At 38.8% G+C, this 22,007-nt stretch overlaps 1 protein-coding gene across 12 annotated transcripts in view; it reads left to right on the forward strand.

Annotated features, from left to right (window-relative positions):
- rswl (tRNA methyltransferase roswell) overlaps nt 1–22,007 on the forward strand; it is a 185,908-nt gene that overhangs the window by 59,393 nt on the left and 104,508 nt on the right. For 4 of the 12 annotated variants that reach the window (XM_076210299.1, XM_076210300.1, XM_076210301.1 and 1 more), the window contains exon 4: nt 1,315–1,456. The exons of 2 other annotated variants lie outside the window; for them this stretch is intronic. In XM_076210299.1, coding sequence (XP_076066414.1) covers nt 1,315–1,456 — 142 coding nt within the window. 6 more of the 12 variants (XM_076210297.1, XM_076210298.1, XM_076210304.1 and 3 more) reach the window with 5 other exon arrangements.

Consider the following 22,007-nt stretch of genomic DNA (forward strand, 5'->3'; position numbering starts at 1 on the left):
TAAAGACAAAAAATAATCAATATCCAGTCAAAGGTCAATCCTCTGAATCAATTTCAAAATTTTCAAAAATTACCCCTCGAAAATTAAAAAGTCACAATAAAAAAGGTATAAGCATAAATGACTTGAAAACTCGGTGGTATCTTCTCTGAGACAAGACAGTTACTAGGAAAAAATCTCAGCCACTTTCACCCCAAACTAAAAAAGTTCGATTTTCTAATGGATGATCCCCTCAAGATCCCCCAACACCATTACATTCACATTCCTCCCAAAACTCTCCACACATTCATATACAAGGCAGTTTATTACACATTTTTTCCCATTTCTGTCCAACCATGCTCTTCTACCCCAAGTCTCTCACACTCCTCTCATGAACTTCATCCACTTTTCTTTCACTTGTTCACATAAGAAAAACCAATAACTAGCATCTGCTGCCCTCCTGTTAAGGGACCACTAATAGATACTTGCAGCTGATGATCCTGCAAAATGGATGTCAGAGAGAACCATCTCCTCACTCCCTATCTTAAAAACCTGTATTTCCTTCACCTTTTCTTATATAGAGAGATGACAGTTGATGACTCCTTCACTTCCATCTTCCTATCATAAGCTAGTGACATAGAAACAGTCCCCCACTACATGTGGTAGTCCTGCAAGATGGACAGCAAAGCTGCCCATTTTCAAAATATAGCAACCCCTTTACCTCTAGTAGATGTGGTTTTGAGGGGCTAACACATGGTCTGGGCTCAAGATCTCTCAATCTGTCAGCTTTACTTGTATTTCTTACACCTTTTCACACATGAAGAAGTGGCAGCTAGTGACTGCTCCCCTTCTCCTACCACTTTCAATTAGTGAGATAGAAATAGTCCCACACCAGTACAACACAGACAGCAATCCAAAGTTTCTTTGTGGAGAGATCTGTGGGAAGATGCAAGAACCATTTCCAGCCACTGAGAGGTAGTAAGCTTCCCATTAGACAACAATTATTATTATTATTATTACAACACAGAAAATAGTCCATTTATTCCTAGAGAGATCATTGAGAGGGCCCAAGGACTATTGCCAGCCTCTATTGGGCTGTAGGTTTCCAATCATTGAATCTTAAAGCAATTATTATTATTTGCTGATGACATAGAAACTGACTCACATTAACACAACATAGACAACAGTCTAACCTTTCTTCCCAGATATCCACAGGAGGCCCAGAAGGTTAATGTAGGGCATCAGGTTTCCAGTCATTGAAGCTCAAGGCAACAGCTATTATTATTTATCTGAACTGTAAGTTCTAGTTTTCCATAATATTATAATTGTGTTTTTTAGGTGATTGGAGGAAAGCTCTCACCCATGTCCCAAGACGTAAAATAAAAACAGAAGAAGAGATTAGTTTTGAAAGTCAGCTCAGAAATGCAAAAAGAAGGCCAGTGAGAAATCTGCCAAAATACACTCACACAATCATAAAAAGGTGAGTAGTCTATATTTTAGACAAGAGAACCAAAGTAAAATAGGAAATATTTGGGATGAGAGTACAGTGTCAGGAAAAATATTAAAAGTTGAAGTTAGAAACTTACCTAAGCAGTGGTCACATACTTCTTAGTAGGTTGAATTCTTGTAACAAATATATTTTTGGCTGTATCATATCAATCCATTGCCCTAGGTCTCTCTTGTAGAAGATCCACAGCTCTCTGGTTACCAGCTACAGGCATCTGTCATACAGGGAAGAAATACTGTGTTGTTGTCTAGGGATTGTTAATTTGGGGCATTGTGTCTTCTGTTTGATGGTCACAATCACTCAATCCATTGCCCCTGGTCTCTCTTGCAGAAGACCTGCAGCCTCAAGGAAAATGGCAACAGCCTCCAGGCAGGATTATAAATCACTTAAAGAGAAATTGTGTTGTCTAGGGATTTTTAGTGTGGGGCATTGTAGTATGAGGTGTTTTGTGTCTTCTGTGTGGTGGTTGCATGTGGAGCAGTTTGAACTTGTGGCTAAGACTGTTCTTTGTTGGTACTATCGTAATGTATGGTGGTGTCCTGAGTGCAGGTATGCAAGTATGGTTCTTGTCAGGTGTGGGAGAATTTTCTCTGTGGGGCATATATCTGGAGGTTGTTGTTGGAGTATTGAGTTTGGTGGTCTTTCTTGAAGGGCCTATTTTGTTATGCAGATGTGGGTGTTTTGAATGGTATAGGTATTTACCTAGATGTATTATACGGGAAGGGAGCTATACTCATGGTAACCCATCTTTGTATCTTTCAGCATCAAGTTTTTTCTTAAGATCTTGAATAGTGTTTGCACACACTGTTTCTTTATCTAAATTATTCCAGGTATCCAGTACTCTGTGTGGGAAGCTTTTTTTTTTTTTCAGATCTCTTCTATAGTTATCCTTTTTGAGTTTCTTTTCATGTCCTCTTGTTTTTCCATTGTCCCATTTTAGTAAATCATTCTTATCAAGGATTTCCATTCCTTTCATGATTCTATAGATAGTAGATCTCTTCTTTCTCTTCTCTGCTCCAATATTGGTAATTCCAATTTGGATAATCCTTGTTTGTATGTTAATTTGGAAAGAGCTGGTGCCAACTTTGTAGAGAGCAATCCTGGGCCCACCACAAAATACACATGCCCAACATGCTCTAAACCCATTACCTCAAGCAGACAGACAAAGGGTTCAGTTCAATGCAATATGTGCAAAAACTGGGCCCACCTCACTTGTACAACACTTGCTGACACAAACCAATACACAAACACTTGGACATGTTCTACCTGCCCTCCAGTAACCCCACTCCCACCTCCCCAACCACAGCCAGCACCCTTACCCACTTCCAGTTTCCCTTTGCCCTTATCCCCAATCAGTACTCCCCCTCCTTTGTCCCCAATCTCTCCTTTCCCCCCCTCTAACCCAGATCCTATACCTTCCCCATTAACACCCCAACCTCAACCCCAAACAGCAACATACAGCACATACAGAACACACAACATCAACATATTACAACACAACATTGACGGTATTAACACGAAAAAACATGAACTCGAACACTTTCTTAAACAACCCAACATACACATTGCAATTATACGAGAAACAAAACTAAGACACTCACACAAAACACCATCATTTCATAATTACACCACCATCAGACAAGACCGGACCAATGGCAATGACGGTGGACTCATCACCCTGATCCACCACTCCATCTGTTTTGTGGACACAAGTGCCACAACCAAAATTCTTCTCCCTACAGATAACACTACAGAAATCCAATCCATTCGAATCCGCACAGGCAACAAATCAACACTGACAATAGTTAACATGTACATTCCCCCCCAATCATCCCCCACAGTTCCAAACACCTTCAGGCCTCAATTTAGCCAACTAGCCTCAATCCCCAACCTGATCATGGGTGGTGACTTCAACGCCAAGTCGTCTGCCTGGTATGTCGACACCCCAAGCCCTCTACACTCCCTCCTCTCCTGATATCACCTTCTGCTTCCCCTGCCTAACCCCAACAACATCATGGAGAGTGGTTGGAACCCTTGGTTCTGACCACCTTCCAATCATCATCACCAAAACAAGATGCACCCCAGTTGGCCACAGACACACATACACCAATTACAAGAGAGCTAACTGGGAAGCTTTTACTGAAGAGACAGAACAACATTTTGAAACACTTAACAGTACACCAATCACAAACATAAACAATGCTGTGCACACTTTTAATTCAATCATACAAAATGCAGACAAGAGATACATCCCTAGAGGCAACAGAAAATCACACAACCCCAACTTCACACCAGAAATCCAAGGCCTCATCAGACAATGAGACACACTTAAACACAATACCCCCACACCTATCCCTCAAAACATAGCAGACCAAATACAAACACTAAACACTGTGATTGCCAATAAAATATACAAACAAAAAACACAAAATTGGTAAAACTTTATCAATACACTTGATTACAAAACAAACACCAGCAAATTGTACAAAACACTCAACAGCATTACACTATCCAACAGTAACACAACACGCTCTCACACAGCAATAATCACAACAGACAATCTACCCTCAGAAAACAAGCAAACACACTCATAAATCAAGCAAACACACTCATAAATCATTTTGCACAGACAAGCCCACTTCTCACCCTGATGACCGACGCACTATTCAACGTAAGAAAGACTTTCCCACAGACTCAGACTATACACCCTTCATAGACAGTCAGACAAAACACATAATACATAATCTCAAGCACTCATCTGCCTGTGGCCCTGATAACATAAGTAACATCCACCTAAAACACATTGGACCACAAGGTATACACGCACTCACAAATATTGCAAACTACAGCTATTCACACAACACTATACCCGACATCTGGAAGCATGGTAAAATAATCACCATTCCAAAACCGAACAAAGACCCAACAATCCCAACATCGCACCGCCCAATCACACTTCTCTGCACCCCCTCTAAAGTCATTGAACACCTAATACTTAAGTTTATCACACCACATTTTCCCCTTGCTGACTGACAACACGGTTTTAGGCCACTACACTCCACAAACACTCTTCTAATAAACCTCACACAAAGAATTTTAGATGGCATCAATTCAGATAGGCCCCACCACACAACACTTATAACATTAGACATTAGTAAAGCTTTTGATGCTATCTCCCGCCACAACCTAACAAATAAAATATATAACAGACATGCACAATAACACCAAAAGATGGCTGGCCAATTATCTGGCAGGTAGAAATGCTTACGTGTCATATAATGGCCAATCATCGCACATCAGAAACATTAAGAATGGAGTACCACAGGGCTCTGTTCTATCCCCCACGCTCTTTAATCTATACATGCATGACTTACCCACACCAGACACCTCAGAAATACAAATCTCTTCCTACGCAGACGACATAACAATCACATACACACATCGTAACACAGACAAAGCTGCAGAAATAATCCAGCCATACCTTGATACACTCAACACATGGTTCATCACAAACAGACTCAAAATAGCTCCAACCAAATCTACAGCAGCACTTCTCACCAACTGGACAAAAGAACACAAATACATACCTCATCTATACATCAACAACAATACCACACACAAACACACTGAAAATTCTTGGTGTAACATACGATACATCCATGTCTTTCCAACAACACATCACAAACATAAAAAACAAATGCACACCTAGACTTAATGCACTTAAGTCAATCGCTGGAACAACATTTGGACAAAACAAAGAAACTAATACAACAATATACAAACAATGCATACGCTCAGTGATGAATTATGCGAGTCTTGCATGGGCTCCTAATCTCAGTGAGACACACCACAACACCCTTCAAATCATACAAAACAAAGCCCTAAAAACAATTACAGGCTGCACAAATACAACACCTACAGACCATTTACACCATGAAACAAAAGTCCTCAAAGTCAAGGACCACCTCGACATGAGAGGCACACAAACACTTGCCACAGCCACCACAAACACATCACACCTGCTACACTACATAGCAGAACACCCACACACACCAAGAAACATTAAAACAACACCCAAAGACCTGTATCACACACAGATACTCTCTTCTCTTCCTCCACAACCACCAAATACCAGCTTCCGGAAACATATTCATAATCATATCACTCACCGCTCCATTAACACACTGAAAGACAACACACTTCTGCATGCCAGACCCCCTGATATCCACCCTTCTGTATCCTCTCTCCCACAAAAGGACAGAGTCCACTTGGCCAGACTGCGGTGCGGTCACCACCCAGCACTTCCAAGCTACCAGAAGAGGCTGGATGACCGCATTGTGAACAGCTGCCCAGGATGTAACACTTCACCCCATACCATACAACACATAATGGAAGACTGCATTATACACAATCATGCACGCAAACAACACAAAATACACTCTATAAACGATTTGTGGGAAAACCCAGTTTCGGCTGTAGCATTCCTTGGGGAGACGGGACTGCTCGGACAGACAGTCTAGGGAACGACAACAACAACTTTGTTGTAGCTGTCTGTATTCTTTCTAATTTCTTTATATTCTTTTTAGAATTGGCTGTCCATAGTGTTGCTGCATAATCCAGTTTTGTCTTATTAATGTAACTAATATTTTTTTAATAATTTCTTCATCCAAATAGTCAAATGCCACTTTCATTGACCTTAATAGGTTGAAAGTTTCTCTGACTATTTTATTGATATATTTGTCTGGTGTCATGTCTTTGTTGATTATTACTCCAAGGTCTCTTACTGAGTACACTTTTTTTTTAATTCTTCACCAATTTTATAATTTTTTTACATTCTGTTTTTACTTTTTCCAAACTCCATTATGCTACATTTCGTGATATTGAAGTTCACTTCCCACTTTTGAGTCAATTTCTAGATTTTGTCCAGGTCTAACTGTAATGATTGACAATCCTCCTCTGTTCTTACTTTCTTTGTATTTTTGCATCATCTGCGAAGGAATTCATATAACACTCTACTCCTTCATCCATGTTGTTTATATATATGGCAAACGTGATTGGAGCCAGTACCAAACCTCGTGGGACACCACTTATCATTTCTTCCCATTTTGAGTATTTATCTCTAATTATTACCCTCATTTTTCTCCCAGTCAGGAAGTCTTCCATCCACTCCAATAATTTTCCTCTGATGCCACCTATTGATTCTATTTCTCTTATTAATTTCTTGTGTGGTACCTCATCAAATGCTTTGTGTAGGTCTAGATAAGCATTTTGCCCATCCATCCCTCTCTTGTATTATTTCTATTAGTCTCGAATAGAAGCAGATCAGATTTGTTGTACATGATCTTCCTTGTCTAAATCCAAATTTATTTGGATTCAGTATAGTTTTTTCTTCCAGATGTTTAACCCATCTACTTTTAATAACTTTTTCACATATTTTTGGTACTGTGCTTGTTAGGGAGACAGGTCTAGTTGGTTGGATTTTCCTTGTTTCCTCCTTTATATATTGGTACAATATTTGCCTTTTTCCAGTCTTGTGGTACCTTTCCTTCTTTGAGCGAGCATTTGATTATATTGTATATTTTATCTGTTAGCTCCTCTATGCATTCTTTCAGTATCCAATTTGCAATTCCATCTGGACCGAGTGATTTTCTGATGTCAAGGTTTTTTATGTGGTCTCTGATTTCCTTCTGTGTTACAGTTATTTCCTTCATTGGGGGGGTGATTTCTGTCTCTTTACTCCCTCACAGTGAGGTAAGTTCTCAGTTGTGAATATCGATTTGAAATGATTGCTCATAATTTCTGCCATTTCTTGGACTTCTGTATAATCATAATTTCCCTGGCACAGCTTTTCTATTGTTTGTTTTTTAGTTTACAATTTCCATACCTGTAAAATAGTTTAGGTTGTTCCTTGCATTTTTCTATTATTTCTTTTTCATAGTCTCCCTTTTCATTTCTGCGTATTTTTACATAATCGTTTCTTAGTTTGATATATGTTTGCCATTTGCTTGTTTTTTTGTCTTTTTCCATTTTTCCAAGCTTTGTTTCTTTTATCCTTAGCTTCACTACATTTTTTTGTTGTACCAGTTTTTTATGTATACTCTTTCTTGCTTTTGTTGTGGTACATATTTGTTCACTATCTTATTATAAATTTCTTTTAGTATATTCCATTTCTCTTCCATCCTTATTTCTTTAGGAATTTTTCCCAGTTTGCATTACGAAAGGATTTTTTAAATTTCTCAAAATTTGTTTTACTATACATTGGTCTTCCTATTCTATGTTTCCCATTTCTTCTTAGGTCCATTTGCTCTTTTAGTTCAAATTCTATTAGTACATGGTCACTCTTTCCTATTGTAATCTATTCTGTCTACAATTTCAGGTTCTGACATAAATATTAAATCCAGTCTCGAGGGTTCATTGTTTCTGTATCTGGTATTTTTCTTTTATCCACTGAGTCATTGTGTATTCAATGGTCATATTGAGCAGCATGTTGCCCCAGATGTCTTCTCCACCCTTTACTGTCATTTCTTCCCAACATATTTCTTTTGAATTAAAATCACTCATAATTACTATATTTCCTCTTTCCTTCAGTATATCAGTCAGTTCATACTTTGTATCTTCCAGCAGTTTGGAATGATCGCTTTATGCCCAAGACTATGTTTTGGGGGTCACATACACTACTACAAATTTTCTACTTTTCATGTAATTGCTTTCAACTTTGATCATAATTGATTCTACATTGTTTTTTCCTTCTATTATTTTTGTCACATTTAAGTCTATCCAAGTCAAAAATAATACTCCCCCACCTTGTTTTTCCTTTCTATTCTGTGTTATGTCGCCCTGGCTGTTCAACTTATACATGGATGGGGTGGTGCGAGAGGTAAATGCAAGGGTAGTGGGCAAGGGATTGGAGATGGTTAAATAAAATGGAGAAAAGTGGGAGGTGAGCCAGCTGTTGTTTGCGGATGACACTGCGCTTGTGGCAGGATAAGAGGAGGGATTGAGGAAGTTGGTGGCAGAGTTTGGGAGAGTATGTGATAGAAGAAAGCTAAAGATAAATGTGGGTAAAAGTAAGGTGATGAGATGTATAAGGGGTGAAAGTGGCAGTAGACTGGAAGTGAGCATTAAGGGAGAGCGACTGGAGGAAGTGGATAGTTTTAGATACTTGGGTGCAAATGTGGCAGGAAAAGGTGGAGTGAAGGTGGAGGTAGAATGTAGATTGAGAGAAGCTAGTAAATGCCATGGTGGATTAAAGAGTGTAATGAGGAATAGACATTTGGGAATGGATGCTAAGAGGAGACTGTATGAAGGAGTGATTGTGCCAACAGCACTGTATGAGGCAGAAACATGGAACATAAGAGAAGAAGAGAGAAGGATTTTGAATGTGTTTGAGATGAGGTGTCTGAGAAGTATGATGGGGGTTACTAGGCTAGATAGAGTGAGAAATGAGGAGGTGAGGAGGAGAACAGGGGTGGAAAAGGAGTTGGGAGATAGGGTTGATGAAAGAATATTAGGATGGTTTTGACACATGGAAAGAATGAGTGAAGAAAGACTAGTAAAAGAGGTATGGAGTTGGGGGTCGCCGATTTAATGAAGCAGCCTTGCTGTGGATGTGCTGTGTCTTGCAACACTGCTTCTGACCCAGGGCAGTGGACAAGGTGCAGGGATGACCCGTCATCCAGGAGGTGCTCAGATAAGAGGGAGGGTGGAGGGGTGTGGAGTGTATTCAGGGATGGAATGGGTGGAAATGATTTTATGCCTTTCCCTTTTTGGCTACCTCCCTTGTAAGGGGGAAAAAGCATTGGTATATGTATGTATTCTTTGTCCAACAGTTGTATAGACCTAGTCCCACAGTATTTGGTGGTAGAGTACTTTTTAATTTAGTTTCTACTATTCCCATTATGTCTGGTTTTTCTAATGCCAGAGTCATTAGACATTAGTGGTATAGGCTAACTTTAATTTATTTTCTTTCGTCTTTTTTTGGTGTGTTTCCTTTATCCTGATATACCATTTTCTCAGTCTCAGGTCCACCACTTTCAAAAAAAAAAAAAAAAAAAAAAGGACCTTTTCATTCTCATTTCCTTTTTTTTTTTTTTTTTTTTTCATTTGCTTCATTTCTAAGTCCCTTTTCTTTTTCTTTTTCTTCACTCATTTATTTTTTTTTATTCATACATTTTTGTATTGTTCACTGTTTGTTAGTTTTGTTGTTCTAGATAGTACTTCCTCTGCAATCATTTGTGACTTACCTTTTACTTTTAGTGGCCTATATTGTTTTTCCTTTGAGTATCTACCTATCCTATATGTTTCTTAAATTTCTTTATCTAAACTTTGTCTCTCCTCTTGAATCTCTTTCAGAATTTCTTTAGCAATGTCTTTTTTCCTCTTTTTCTCTCCGATTTCTAGAAACATTGTGCTTCTCTTTAATACCATAGATTACAATGCATCTTTTTAGTTCACTGTGTCCCTGACCAAATTACCTTTCTCTTTAATCAATTGGATTACTGTTTCCTTAGCATTCTCCATGACCTGCTGCTCCATTATTTCTTTAAAAGATAATTTTTCACTTCCCTGTTCTACTTTCCACAGTTTATTTCTTGGAAGACATTTTCTTTGATCTTTTCTTCCACTTTCTCAGTCACTACCTGCATTTGATCCTTCATCTCTTTCTTTAATGCCTCATTCCTATTCCTGTCTTCATTTTTCAATCTTTCATTTTCTTCCTTTATCTTATTTAGTTCCATTTTCTTCCTTTATCCTATTTAGTTCCATTTTCAACTCGTCTATTTCCCTGTTATTTTCTTCATTGGCCTTTCTTAATAGGGCTACTTCTTTGTATATACTTTTGCATTCACTTTTAAGTTCGATTATTTCATCTAACAAGTTGTTGATTTCCCTATTTGTTATTATATATTTAAACCTGGGTTCTCTTTCCATATCTATCCCTCTATACATACTATTATTATCCCTATCAAATCCCAAAAATAGATTTCTTTCAAGCCTTTGGCATTTCATGCAGGCATGTCCTTTTTTGGGATAACTCCAAGCAGTGACTCAATTCTACTTATGTCTAGGCATCTTTTTGTTGGTTCCTTGTCCCTATGACCTTCATTTTTTTCCTTCCATTTTTTGTAACTGATTGTGAAAAAATAAAAAAGATTCAAAGACGATTACATTGTTGGCCACTCGAATTATATCTCCCTTCTCATTTTGTGTAATCAACTAGGTAGGGATCGGTTGGTTCCAAATTCGTCCGTTGGCGAAGCGCTAGTTAGCGGCCTGGAGCGTGTTTTCGATACATCTTGCTTCAATTGCTGCTCGTGTGTGTGTGTAGGTGGTAGGTTGTAGATGTTTGAGTAGTGTGCTGCTGTAGTTTTTTTGTTTCATTCTGTTTGGTGGTGCTTGTGAAATGTAGTGTGAAGGGTGTGTTGTTTAGGGTTCTGGATAGAAATGTGTTGCTATCATTTTCATGTGATGTCCTATTAGGAGGATTTTGGTTTTTGTATGTAGGTGTCCTATCATTTGATTCTGTAGCCAGGCCTACTCTGTGTTGATACTGTCTTAATGCTGGATGGTGTCCTCAACACAAGTATGTCAGTGTGATTCTTGCTTCTCTTGAGATAATTTTTCTGTGGAGCTGATGCCTAGGAATTGTTTTTGGATTGAGTTTGGTGGTCTTTCTTGGAGAGCTTGGTGATGTAGATGTATTTACCTAGTTTTTACCTAGTTGTATTGTATGGGAAGGTGCCTGTCTTTGTATCTTTCAGCATAAAGTTTTTTCTTAAAATCTTGAATAGTGAACATGTTTTTATGTCTGTGTATATAAGTTTCCAGAAAAAGATGGATGCCACCTTGTTTTCAATCCCATGATGTCATATGGTGAACAAGCACAGTCTCTGTATTTTTTGCTTTAACAGTCTAGTAAATAAATGAAGTGTGTTCTGATGCCTGTCAGTCTTAGAAAGCTCAAGCACCCACTTAGTTTGAGATAAAGTCTTAGCAGAAGGGAGATGCATGACACCAGTGTGTAATTGTTTGAACAATGGAAGTGACCATATTTGTGTACTTAGAGGCCTGTGAATGCACCAACAATGGCAATTCTCAGTGGATGGGGCATTTCCTCATGTTAAGGCACATTAAATGTACATGGGTCTTGCCTTGATGTCAGGTGTCATAATGACCATGGTCCGCCAAGGGGTAGTGTCAACATTTGATGTGATAAGGCTCAATAATCCACAACAATTTCCTCTTTTCTGTAGTAGACTAATCAGTGAGAAACAAGATGTTCTTCTTTGAACATTCTCTGACTCTGCTTTCCAAAACCTTGCCAGCTACCTCTTGAGAAAATCATGCAACACCTTGCAGTAAGGTATTGTAATCAGTGTACTAAAAACTATATACTCAAAGATGATAGAAAAAATATATATTTTGGATTCTAACCTATGCAGTGATTATGAATACTAATCAGATTTTGTCAAAGAGGGTAACAGGTTTAATGTGCCATGTTAAATTGGCTAACAAGCCAAAGTATTAGAAAACCATTGCCCTAGATAGAAACACCAAAACAGTCTGACATTTTCACAACAACTCTACAAAATCTCTTCTTTCTTTCTGTAAGGGAACCCACAAAGGATCACTCATGAGCGCTATGGTTTCCCAAATGACTTATGGGCTCAACCCATGGTTCTCTAAGAGGGAACCATGACAACAGATTTGATACTTTCTTCATTACTCTTGATGTTCATTTTTTGCTTTCTATCAAAGACCAAAATATCCATCTGTGAATGTTTTGTTTGTTTCCACTTCTCACAATCATTGTTGTATATCATTGTATGCATCATATATTATTTCAATCTACCTCATGAACAGATAATTATAGGTTATCAAATGAAAAACATGGGTGAATAATTTCTTTTAGTGAAACATTGATATAACAAAAACAATAATATGAAGTACTGAAAACTGATTCTTGATTTAACCTTCACCTGACAACAAAATACTGTGTATGTTAAATTTCAGTATACACCCCCTATCAAAACTCTGACCAAAAGGCCGCTAATTTTTAAGGTAAAATTGCTGAAGTTGGTACAGTACCACTTTAACTTCCTAACCTAACCTCACCAAGTTTATAGTATATATATGCCTATGGTGCATCAAATACCGTATTTTTCGGACCATAAGGTGCGGGCAAAATCCTTAAAATCGGCCAAAATTGGGTGGTGCGCCTTATCGTGAGGTGCGCCTTATGTGTGGCTTCATTGCAAAAAAATGCCTCAGACAGTGACGTACTATTTTCACACGTTTCGTAGCTAGCCTGCCGACGGCGACAGTGCATAGGCCTAGCAAAAGTTACAACCAAGTTATAACCAAAATGCATGTATCTTGACAAGAAAATTGCGAAAACTTCGACAGTTTTCGAGTCCATGCCACCGCATTCATTAACGCTATCATGGCTATGACATGATAGCGTCTAAAACAAAGACAGCCATTTTACATTGGTCTAGTCTCGCTCCACTCCGACTGTAGTCATTTGGGTATTTTTTAAGTTTCGACCATGGGCGCAATATAGCAATAGAAAATTAATTATTAATTTTGTAAATTAAAATGTATCAATGTAATATGCAATTTTGTGGGCAGAAATGAAAAAAAAAAAAATTGCTACAAGCAAATATGCTAATGAACGAAGTCAGTAGCATAGGAACTGTATACCCCGCAAGCTGAGAGAGTGGTTGAAAAGCCCGCCAACGTCTCTCACGACGACGACAACAAGGACAAGCTGGATGACATTTAATTTGCAGGTAACGATTTATTAAACACAGGTTAGGTTAGACGTCGGTATCTATCATAACAAACATGGCGTACCATTCGTCCGACAAGACTTCGTTACTTACGAAATCTGTTTTAGTAACTTTTTTTTTTTTTTCCGCTCACAAAATTGCATATTACGTTGATACATTACAATTTACAAAATTAATAATTAATTTTCTATTGCTATATTGCGCCCATGGTCGAAACTAAAAATTTACCTTCATTTGTAATCTTGTGTTTTTAAGTGAATAGAGAATTCCGGGAATAAAACTGCTAATGCTGTTTTTATTCCCTACAATTCCCGTAACGTGTTTATGTTGTTTTTTAGCGGTATTGGTAGGCCAGACCATCCATGGAGGTGGTCTGATTTCACTGACCAAAATAAAAAAATATATCATTTATTTTTGTAATTTTGCTAAATCCCAAACGATTTTTCTCATTCGACAACGAAAATTATCAGTTCTGAATGCACTCACATAAGCATGATTATCCTATGACGAGACCAGCTGCGCCTTATGGTCAGGTGCGCCTTATGTAAGGACGGGGAATAGCAAATTACGGGTGCGCCTTATGGTCCGAAAAATACGGTACATTCTCTTTATAAATACAGGTACTCCTCATTTAACGATGACAATTGGGACCAGCGCGCCGTCGTTAACTGAATTGGTCGTTAAGCAAAAGTGTATACATATACATACATGTACTGTATGTACAATGTCCAGCAATACATGTATCTTTATTTTTGTGTATTTTCCCTCTTTTATACAGTACATTAAAGCTTTATTTACTGTTTATTTACGGTGGTTAGGTTCCTAAAATTACCGTATATGACCAAATCCGCGTATGCTGACATTCCATATTGAATACCGGGGTATTTTTTTAGTTTCGACCATGGGTGCAATATAGCAATAGAAAATAAATTATTAATTTTGTAAATTAAAATGTATCAACGTAATATGCAATTTTGTGGGCGGAAATGAAAGTAAAAAATACCTTGCTACAAGAAAATATGCTAATGAACGAAGTCGGTAGCATAGGCTCGGGACGCCATCATGTCGTCTGCCAACGTCTCTCACGATGACGAGCCGGATGACATTTAATTTGCAGGTAATGATTTATTAAACACAGGTTAGGTTAGTTTAGTTTAGGTTAGACGAATTAATTTATCGTCCTTTCATTTCTTCAACATCGGCATCTATCATAACAAACATGGTGTACCATTCGTCCGACATGACTTCGTTACTTACGAAATCTGCTTTAGCATTTTTTTTTTTCATTTCCGCTCACAAAAATGCATATTACGTTGATACATTATAATTTACAAACTTAATAATTAATTTTCTATTGCTATATTGCGCCCATGGTCGAAACTAAAAATTTACCACTACCGGTATACACTGTACCCCAGGTAGTTTTTGCAGCTTGCAGGATAGTAATGTAGACCTAAGCTTCAGAACACTTTACCTCACAGCTAATATCCACCGTACAAGTTCATTTATAACATCATACAAATTTGCCTCAGCCAACTTAATTATCGTACACGACGTCGTACCTTCGGGAGATTTACGTTAAATGACGTCATAAAGCCCGTCGCTACTCCGAGTTGTCGTTAACCAAGTAGGTCGTAAAACGAGGAGTACCTGTACTTACATGGAAAAAATTAATTCCACAAAATAATTCAAAATCAAATTATGGAATTCTACAAAGTATTTCCTCAAAATTACTCAATTTACTGGCTAATTACTAACTCAACACCAGTGCTGTAAAGCATAAGTGTTCAGCCTCAGCCTGTAAGGAAGGGTATAGTGTCATGTTCGAAACAGCAAGTAGGTCTAGGTAGATTTGGGTAGGTAAACTTTCAATCACACACCTTCTGGAAGGCTGAACAGCTTCACCAAACTGCTTCACCAACCAACTATACCACACACACACACCACAGCACCAGAGAGAGCAGCAAATAAAACACTGCTTATATAACTTATTCATGACTTATAAATTATCATATGATAGAGCAGTGATATACTCAAATATGACGAGATAAACACCATATGAGGACGGAGCCTTTATTTGTACAACATTTCGCTTATTACAGCTTTTTCAAGTAATAAGCGAAACGTCGTACAAATAAAGGCTCCGTCCTCATATGGTGTTTATCTCGTCAATCTTGTCGGCAAACTGCCACTTTTAAGCATACTCAAATATCTCGTGAATCTAGTTTAACAAAGGCCATAGGCACGTTGGTGGGATACCTGTGTGTATAATGTGTACGTACATGTGTGCAGTGCATTTATGGTGTGGTAAGCACAGTCACCCCTCGCCTCTCCAGTTGTTGTTGTTTTAATATAATTGCAGTCATTTAATGCTATGCATGTCTGACATTGGTGATTACATGACCATAATATCATATCATGCTAATAAATTGTAGCTTACCATATTTATCATTAAAATAGCCTTGAAAAATTAAAGGAACCTGATGAATATACACAGTTCAACCATTTGTTTCCATCAGTGATCATCATATGACATCACTACATGTTAATTCCACATCTTGCCACTTTAAAGTGCCCTATTGTTGGAAAGGTGTATTGTGTGAAACTGGCGATAGGTATGCTGCTTTTTTTTTTTTTTTTCTCTCTCTCTCTCTCTTCTTCTAAAATTCAGTCAGTGGTGTGTGATATCATGAAATGGATATGGGAAGTTGAGTGCTGTTGCATAGAACTTACCTATTCATATTTGTCTGAAATGAACAGTGTTAATGATGATTTTTGTGGTAATGATTCCATTCTGTTATCCCTGAGCCACTGCTCTAGTTTGTCTAAGTAAGTTTGGGTGTTCTTGGCTGCTATTTTATAGTATCTATGCTGGGTTATAATTATTTGGTCATCTGCGTATGTGAGTGGTCTAGTGTTGAGTTCTGGATCAGGGGTTGGGAGGTCAGGAAAAGCACCACATGAGGAAGAAGTCTTTATTGGTACAATGTTTTGTTCATACAGGCTTTATCAGGTTGGGAGATCATATATGAAGGGGTTCAGTGGCATTAGAGTATTGCTCATTGGAGGACACCATTGTATAGTCATCTGTCCTAGAGATTTGGCTGTTTGGGTTACTGTGCACTGCCTCCCTGCTAAAATGTTAGTTTGCCATTTCTTGTCATTGAAATGGATATGTCTATATGACCTTATTTGATAGTATATGTCATGGGACTTGTCAAATATTTTGTTTCCTATCAATGTCTACCATAACTGTTCTTTCTGGTGGAGCACTCTTATTGAAACTTAGCACTTGTTGGGAGAATTTATGAATGCTGTGCTGATGGAGTGGTTATTTTGGAATCCATGTTGGTTTGGGGAAGTGGATAGTTTGGTTGCAATTCTTTCTACAACTAATCTTTCCATCACCTTGGATATGGTGATATGTCTATGAGACAGCATTTTCTGGAGACTAGTTTTAGTATATGGATTATGTAAGCTCTTTTCCAGATGGCTTGAATTTTATTGTGTAACCAAGAGTGGTTGAATATATGAATTTAGGCCTTCATAGCTTTTGGATCAAGTTGTTTTAGGTGATTTGAGATTATGTCAGGGGTTTCTGCATAGGTGTTTATAAATTTCTTTACTGCCCTTTCTACATCTTTGCTGGTGAAAGGATGGCATATGTAACTGTTTTGATTTTTCTCACTATTGGAACCACCATACAGAAGACTAAAATACCCCATACTAGCAATCTGTAGACAAAAACATAATATATCTTATCTTGGTGATTTGTGGACCCACCCAGAGGCCGTTGCCAGTTACTTAAAGGTTGTAGGTCTTCTGGAAAACAGACTGGGGACAATGGATTTATTGATCATTTCTTGTTTATCTGTTTGTATGGGAGGAATGTAAAATAGAAAGAAATTTAAATATGTTGCAGAAGTAGGGTGGGGGTTGCAAGTATGGATAGAGTAAGGAATGAGGAGGTGAGGAGGAGAGTGGGGGGTGGAAAGGGCGATGGCAGATTTAGTTGATGAAAGAATAATAGTATGGTTTAGCCACATGGAAAGAATGGATGAAGAAAGACTGACAAAAAGAAAAAAAAGTGTGGAAGGCAGTGGTGGATGGAGTGTACTTGAGAGGAAGACTAAGAATGAGGTGGATGGATGGGTTAAAGGGGGTTTTAAGTGAGTCTGCTGAGCAGGCAAGGGAGAAGACAAGAGATCGGTGTGAGTGGAAAATGGTTGTGACTGGACAATGACTTGACATGGCCTATGAGGGGATGAGGAGGGAGGGTTGCCATGTAAATGAAGCAGTGGGGGTAAACCAGCTTAGGCATTTAGCCCCTGCTATGGATGTGCTGTCTTGCTGCAATACCTCTGACCTGGATAGTGGGCTGGAGGTAGGGTTGGTTTTTCATCTACAAAGAACTAAGATAAAAGGGAAACAAATGGGTGATGGACATGTGGAGGGTGGGTGCATCCATTGGCTGACTCCCTCCCATACAAGGGAAGCCTTTTGGTAGATAAATTTTTCAATTTTCTGGAATTGCTGAGTATTGGTTGCATGTTATTGTGGGGTAAAAATTTCCTCAGTAGCATGTAGCTGATACCTTACGGTCTACATGGGGTGCCCTTAATGGACCAGAGCCATACATCATTTTGTCTTAGTGGAAATCTCTACTCATAGAGAAATGATGCTACTTTATTATACTGCAACTACCCCTTTGTTATGCTGCCCCCCCCCCAACACACACACACACATATAATACTTTCCTGTACCACTTCTCCGAGTGTATTTACCTAGTTGTAGTTGTATTATACGGGAAGGGAGCTATGCTCATGGTGACCCATCTTTGTATCTTTCAGCATTAAATTTTTTCTTAACCTCTTCACTCCGGGGCACATCGCACGTCTGGCAGCATTAGCTGCCCGACGTGTGATGTTGCGTCATAATAATCGCATTATAAAAAATAAAGTCAGTGCTCAATCGTTTGTTCTCTTTCAGCCGTGTATTTTGATAACCATAGAAAATATGATGAAGCCAGTTTAGAGAGAATGGAAGTTACGTAGGTACGACTACAATAAATATAATCAAGATGCCGACGGCATCATCGAGTACCCACTTGTTCCTCATGCCACCTACGTAGGCATCACTGTATGGAAGTGGTTTACAAAGGATTACAAAGGCGGAGCATGCCGACAGGAGACCTTTTGATCCATATCTAGGTCGGATGCAAAAAAAAAAAAAAAAAAAAAAAATCTTGAATAGTGTTTCCACACACTGTTTCTTTATCTAAGTTATTCCCGATATCTAGCACTGTGTGGGAACCTTTTTTTTCAGATCTCTTCTATAGTTATCCTTTTTAAGTTTCTTTTTAGGACCTCTTGTTATTCCATTGTCATTATTTAGTAAATCATTCCTATCAAGGATTTCCATTCCTTTCATAATTCTATAGTCAGTAGATCACTTCTTTCTTTTCTCTGCTCCAGTGTTGGTAGTTCCAATTTGGATAATCTTTATATGTTAGTTTGGAAAGAGCTGGTGCCAACTTTGTCGTTGCTCTCTGTATTCTTTCTAATTTCCTTATATTCTTTTTAGTACTGGGTGTCCATAGTGTCACTGCATATTCCAGTTTGGTCTTATTAATGTAACTAATATTTTTTTAATCATTTCTTCATCCAAATAGTCAAATGCCACTTTTAATGACCTTAACCTCTTCACTCCGGGGCACATCACACGTCAGGCAGCATTAGCTGCCTGAGGTGCGATGTTGCGTCATAATAATCGCATTATAAAAAATAAAGTCAGTGCTCAATCATTCGTTCTCTTTCACCCGTGAATTTTGATAACCATAGAAAATATGATGAAGCCAGTTTAGAGAGAATGGAGGTTACGTAGGTATGACTACAATAAATATAATCAAGACGCCGACGTCGGAATCATCGCGTACCCACTTGCTCCTCATGACGCCTACGTAGGCGTCTTTGTATGGAAGTGGTTAATAGGTTGTTGTTGTTGTCGTTCCCTAGACTGTCTATCCGAGCAGTCCCGTCTCCCCAATGAATGCCACAGCCGAAACTGGGTTTTCCCACAAATCCTTTATAGAGTGTATGTTGTGTTGTTTGCGTGCATGATTGTGTATAATGCAGTCTTCCATTATGTGTTGTATGGTATGGGGTGAAGTGTTACATCCTGGGCAGCTGTTCACAATGCGGTCATCCAGCCTCTTCTGGTAGCTTAGAAGTGCTGGGTGGTGGCTGTACCACAGTCTGGCCAGGTAGACTCTGTCCTTTCGTGGGAGAGAGGATTCAGAAGGGTGGATATCAGGGGGTCTGGCATGCAGCGGTGAGTGATATGATTATGAATATGTTTCCGGAGGCTGGTATTTGGTGGTTGTGGAGGAAGAGAAGAGAGTATCTGTGTGTGATACAGGTCTTTGGGTGTTGTTTTAATGTTTCTTGGTGTGTGTGGGTGTTCTGCTATGTAGTGTAGCAGGTGTGATGTGTTTGTGGTGGCTGCGGCAAGTGTTTGTGTGCCTCTCATGTCGAGGTGGTCCTTGACTTTGAGGACTATTGTTTCATGGTGTAAATGGTCTGTAGGTGTTGTATTTGTGCAGCCTGTAATTGTTTTTAGGGCTTTGTTTTGTATGATTTGAAGGATGTTGTGGTGTGTCTCACTGAGATTAGGAGCCCATGCAGGACTCGCATAATTCATCACTGGGCGTATGCATTGTTTGTATATTGTTGTATTAGTTTCTTTGTTTTGTCCAAATGTTATTCCAGCGATTGACTTAAGTGCATTAAGTCTAGGTGTGCATTTGTTTTTTATGTTTGTGATGTGTTGTTTGAAAGACATGGATGTACCGTATGTTACACCAAGAATTTTCAATGTGTTTGTGTGTGGTATTAGTGTTGTTGATGTAGAGATGAGGTATGTATTTGTGTTCTTTTGTCCAGTTGGTGAGAAGTGTTGCTGTAGATTTGGTTGGAGCTATTTTGAGTCTGTGATGAACCATGTGTTGAGTGTATCAAGGTATGGCTGGATTATTTCTGCAGCTTTGTCTGTGTTACGATGTGTGCATGTAATTGTTATGTCGTCTGCATAGGAAGAGATTTGTATTTCTGAGGTGTCTGGTGTGGGTAAGTCATGCATGTATAGATTAAAGAGCGTGGGGAATAGAACAGAGCCCTGTGGTACTCCATTCTTAATGTTTCTGATGTGCGATGATTGGCCATTATATGACACGTAAGCATTCCTACCTGCCAGATAATTGGCCAGCCATCTTTTGGTGTTATTGTGCATGTCTGTGTTATATATTTTATTTGTTAGATTGTGGCGGGGGATAGCATAAAAAGCTTTACTAATGTCTAATGTTATAAGAAGTGTTGTGTGGTGGGGCCTATCTGAATTGATGCCATCTAAAATTCTTTGTGTGAGGTTTATTAGAAGAGTGTTTGTGGAGTGTAGTGGCCTAAACCGTGTTGTGAGTCAGCAAGGGGAATATGTGGTGTGACAAGTTTAAGCATTAGGCGTTCAATGACTTTAGAGGGGGTGCAGAGAAGTGTGATTGGGCGGTGCGATGGTGGGATTGTTGGGTCTTTGTTCGGTTTTGGAATGGTGATTATTTTACCATGCTTCCAGATGTCGGGTATAGTGTTGTGTGAATAGCTGTAGTTTGCAATGTTTGTGAGTACATGTATACCTTGTGGTCGAATGTATTTTAGGTGGATGTTACTTATGTTATCAGGGCCAAAGGCAGATGAGTGCTTGAGGTTATGTATTATGTGTTTTGTCTGACTGTCTATGAAGGGTGTATAGTCTGAGTCTGTGGGAAAGTCTTTCTTACGTTGAATAGTGCGTCGGTCGTCAGGGTGAGAAGTGAGATGGCTTGTCTGTGCAAAATGATTTATGAGTGTGTTTGCTTGTTGTCTGTTTGAGGGTAGATTGTCTGTTATGATTATTGCTGCGTGAGAGCGTGTTGTGTTACTGTTGGATAGTGTAATGCTGTTGAGTGTTTTGTACAATTTGCTGGTGTTTGTTTTGTGATCAAGTGTATTGATAAAGTTTTGCCAATTTTGTGTTTTTTGTTCGTGTATTTTATTAGCAATCACAGTGTTTAGTGTTTGTATTTGGTCTGCTATGTTTTGAGGGATAGGTGTGGGGGTATTGTGTTTAAGTGTGTCTCATTGTCTGATGAGGCCTTGGATTTCTGGTGTGAAGTTGGAGTTGTGTGATTTTCTGTTGCCTCTAGGGATGTATCTCGTGTCTGCATTTTGTATGATTGTATTAAAAGTGTGCACAGCATTGTTTATGTTTGTGATTGGTATACTGTTAAGTGTTTCAAAATGTTGTTCTGTCTCTTCAGTAAAAGCTTCCCAGTTAGCTCTCTTGTAATTGGTGTATGTGTGTCTGTGGCCAACTGGGGTGCATCTTGTTTTGGTGGTGATGATGATTGGAAGGTGGTCAGAACCAAGGGTTCCGACCACTCTCCATGATGTTGTTGGGGTTAGGCAGGGGAAGCAGAAGGTGATATCAGGAGAGGAGGGAGTGTATAGGGCTTGGTGTGGGATATGTGTATGATTATGTGTGTTGTTCATGATAGTTAATGAGTCAAACTGAGTCTGTATATCAAGCCCTCTGTCTGTGTCAGGGTTGTCAACATACCAGGCAGACGACTTGGCGTTGAAGTCACCACCTATGATCAGGTTGGGGATTGAGGCTAGTTGGCTAAATTGAGGCCTGAAGGT

Source organism: Oratosquilla oratoria, chromosome 27 (genome assembly GCF_046742065.1).
Source record: "Oratosquilla oratoria isolate Oo_2021 chromosome 27, ASM4674206v1, whole genome shotgun sequence".
Classification (NCBI taxonomy): Eukaryota; Metazoa; Arthropoda; class Malacostraca; order Stomatopoda; family Squillidae; genus Oratosquilla; species Oratosquilla oratoria.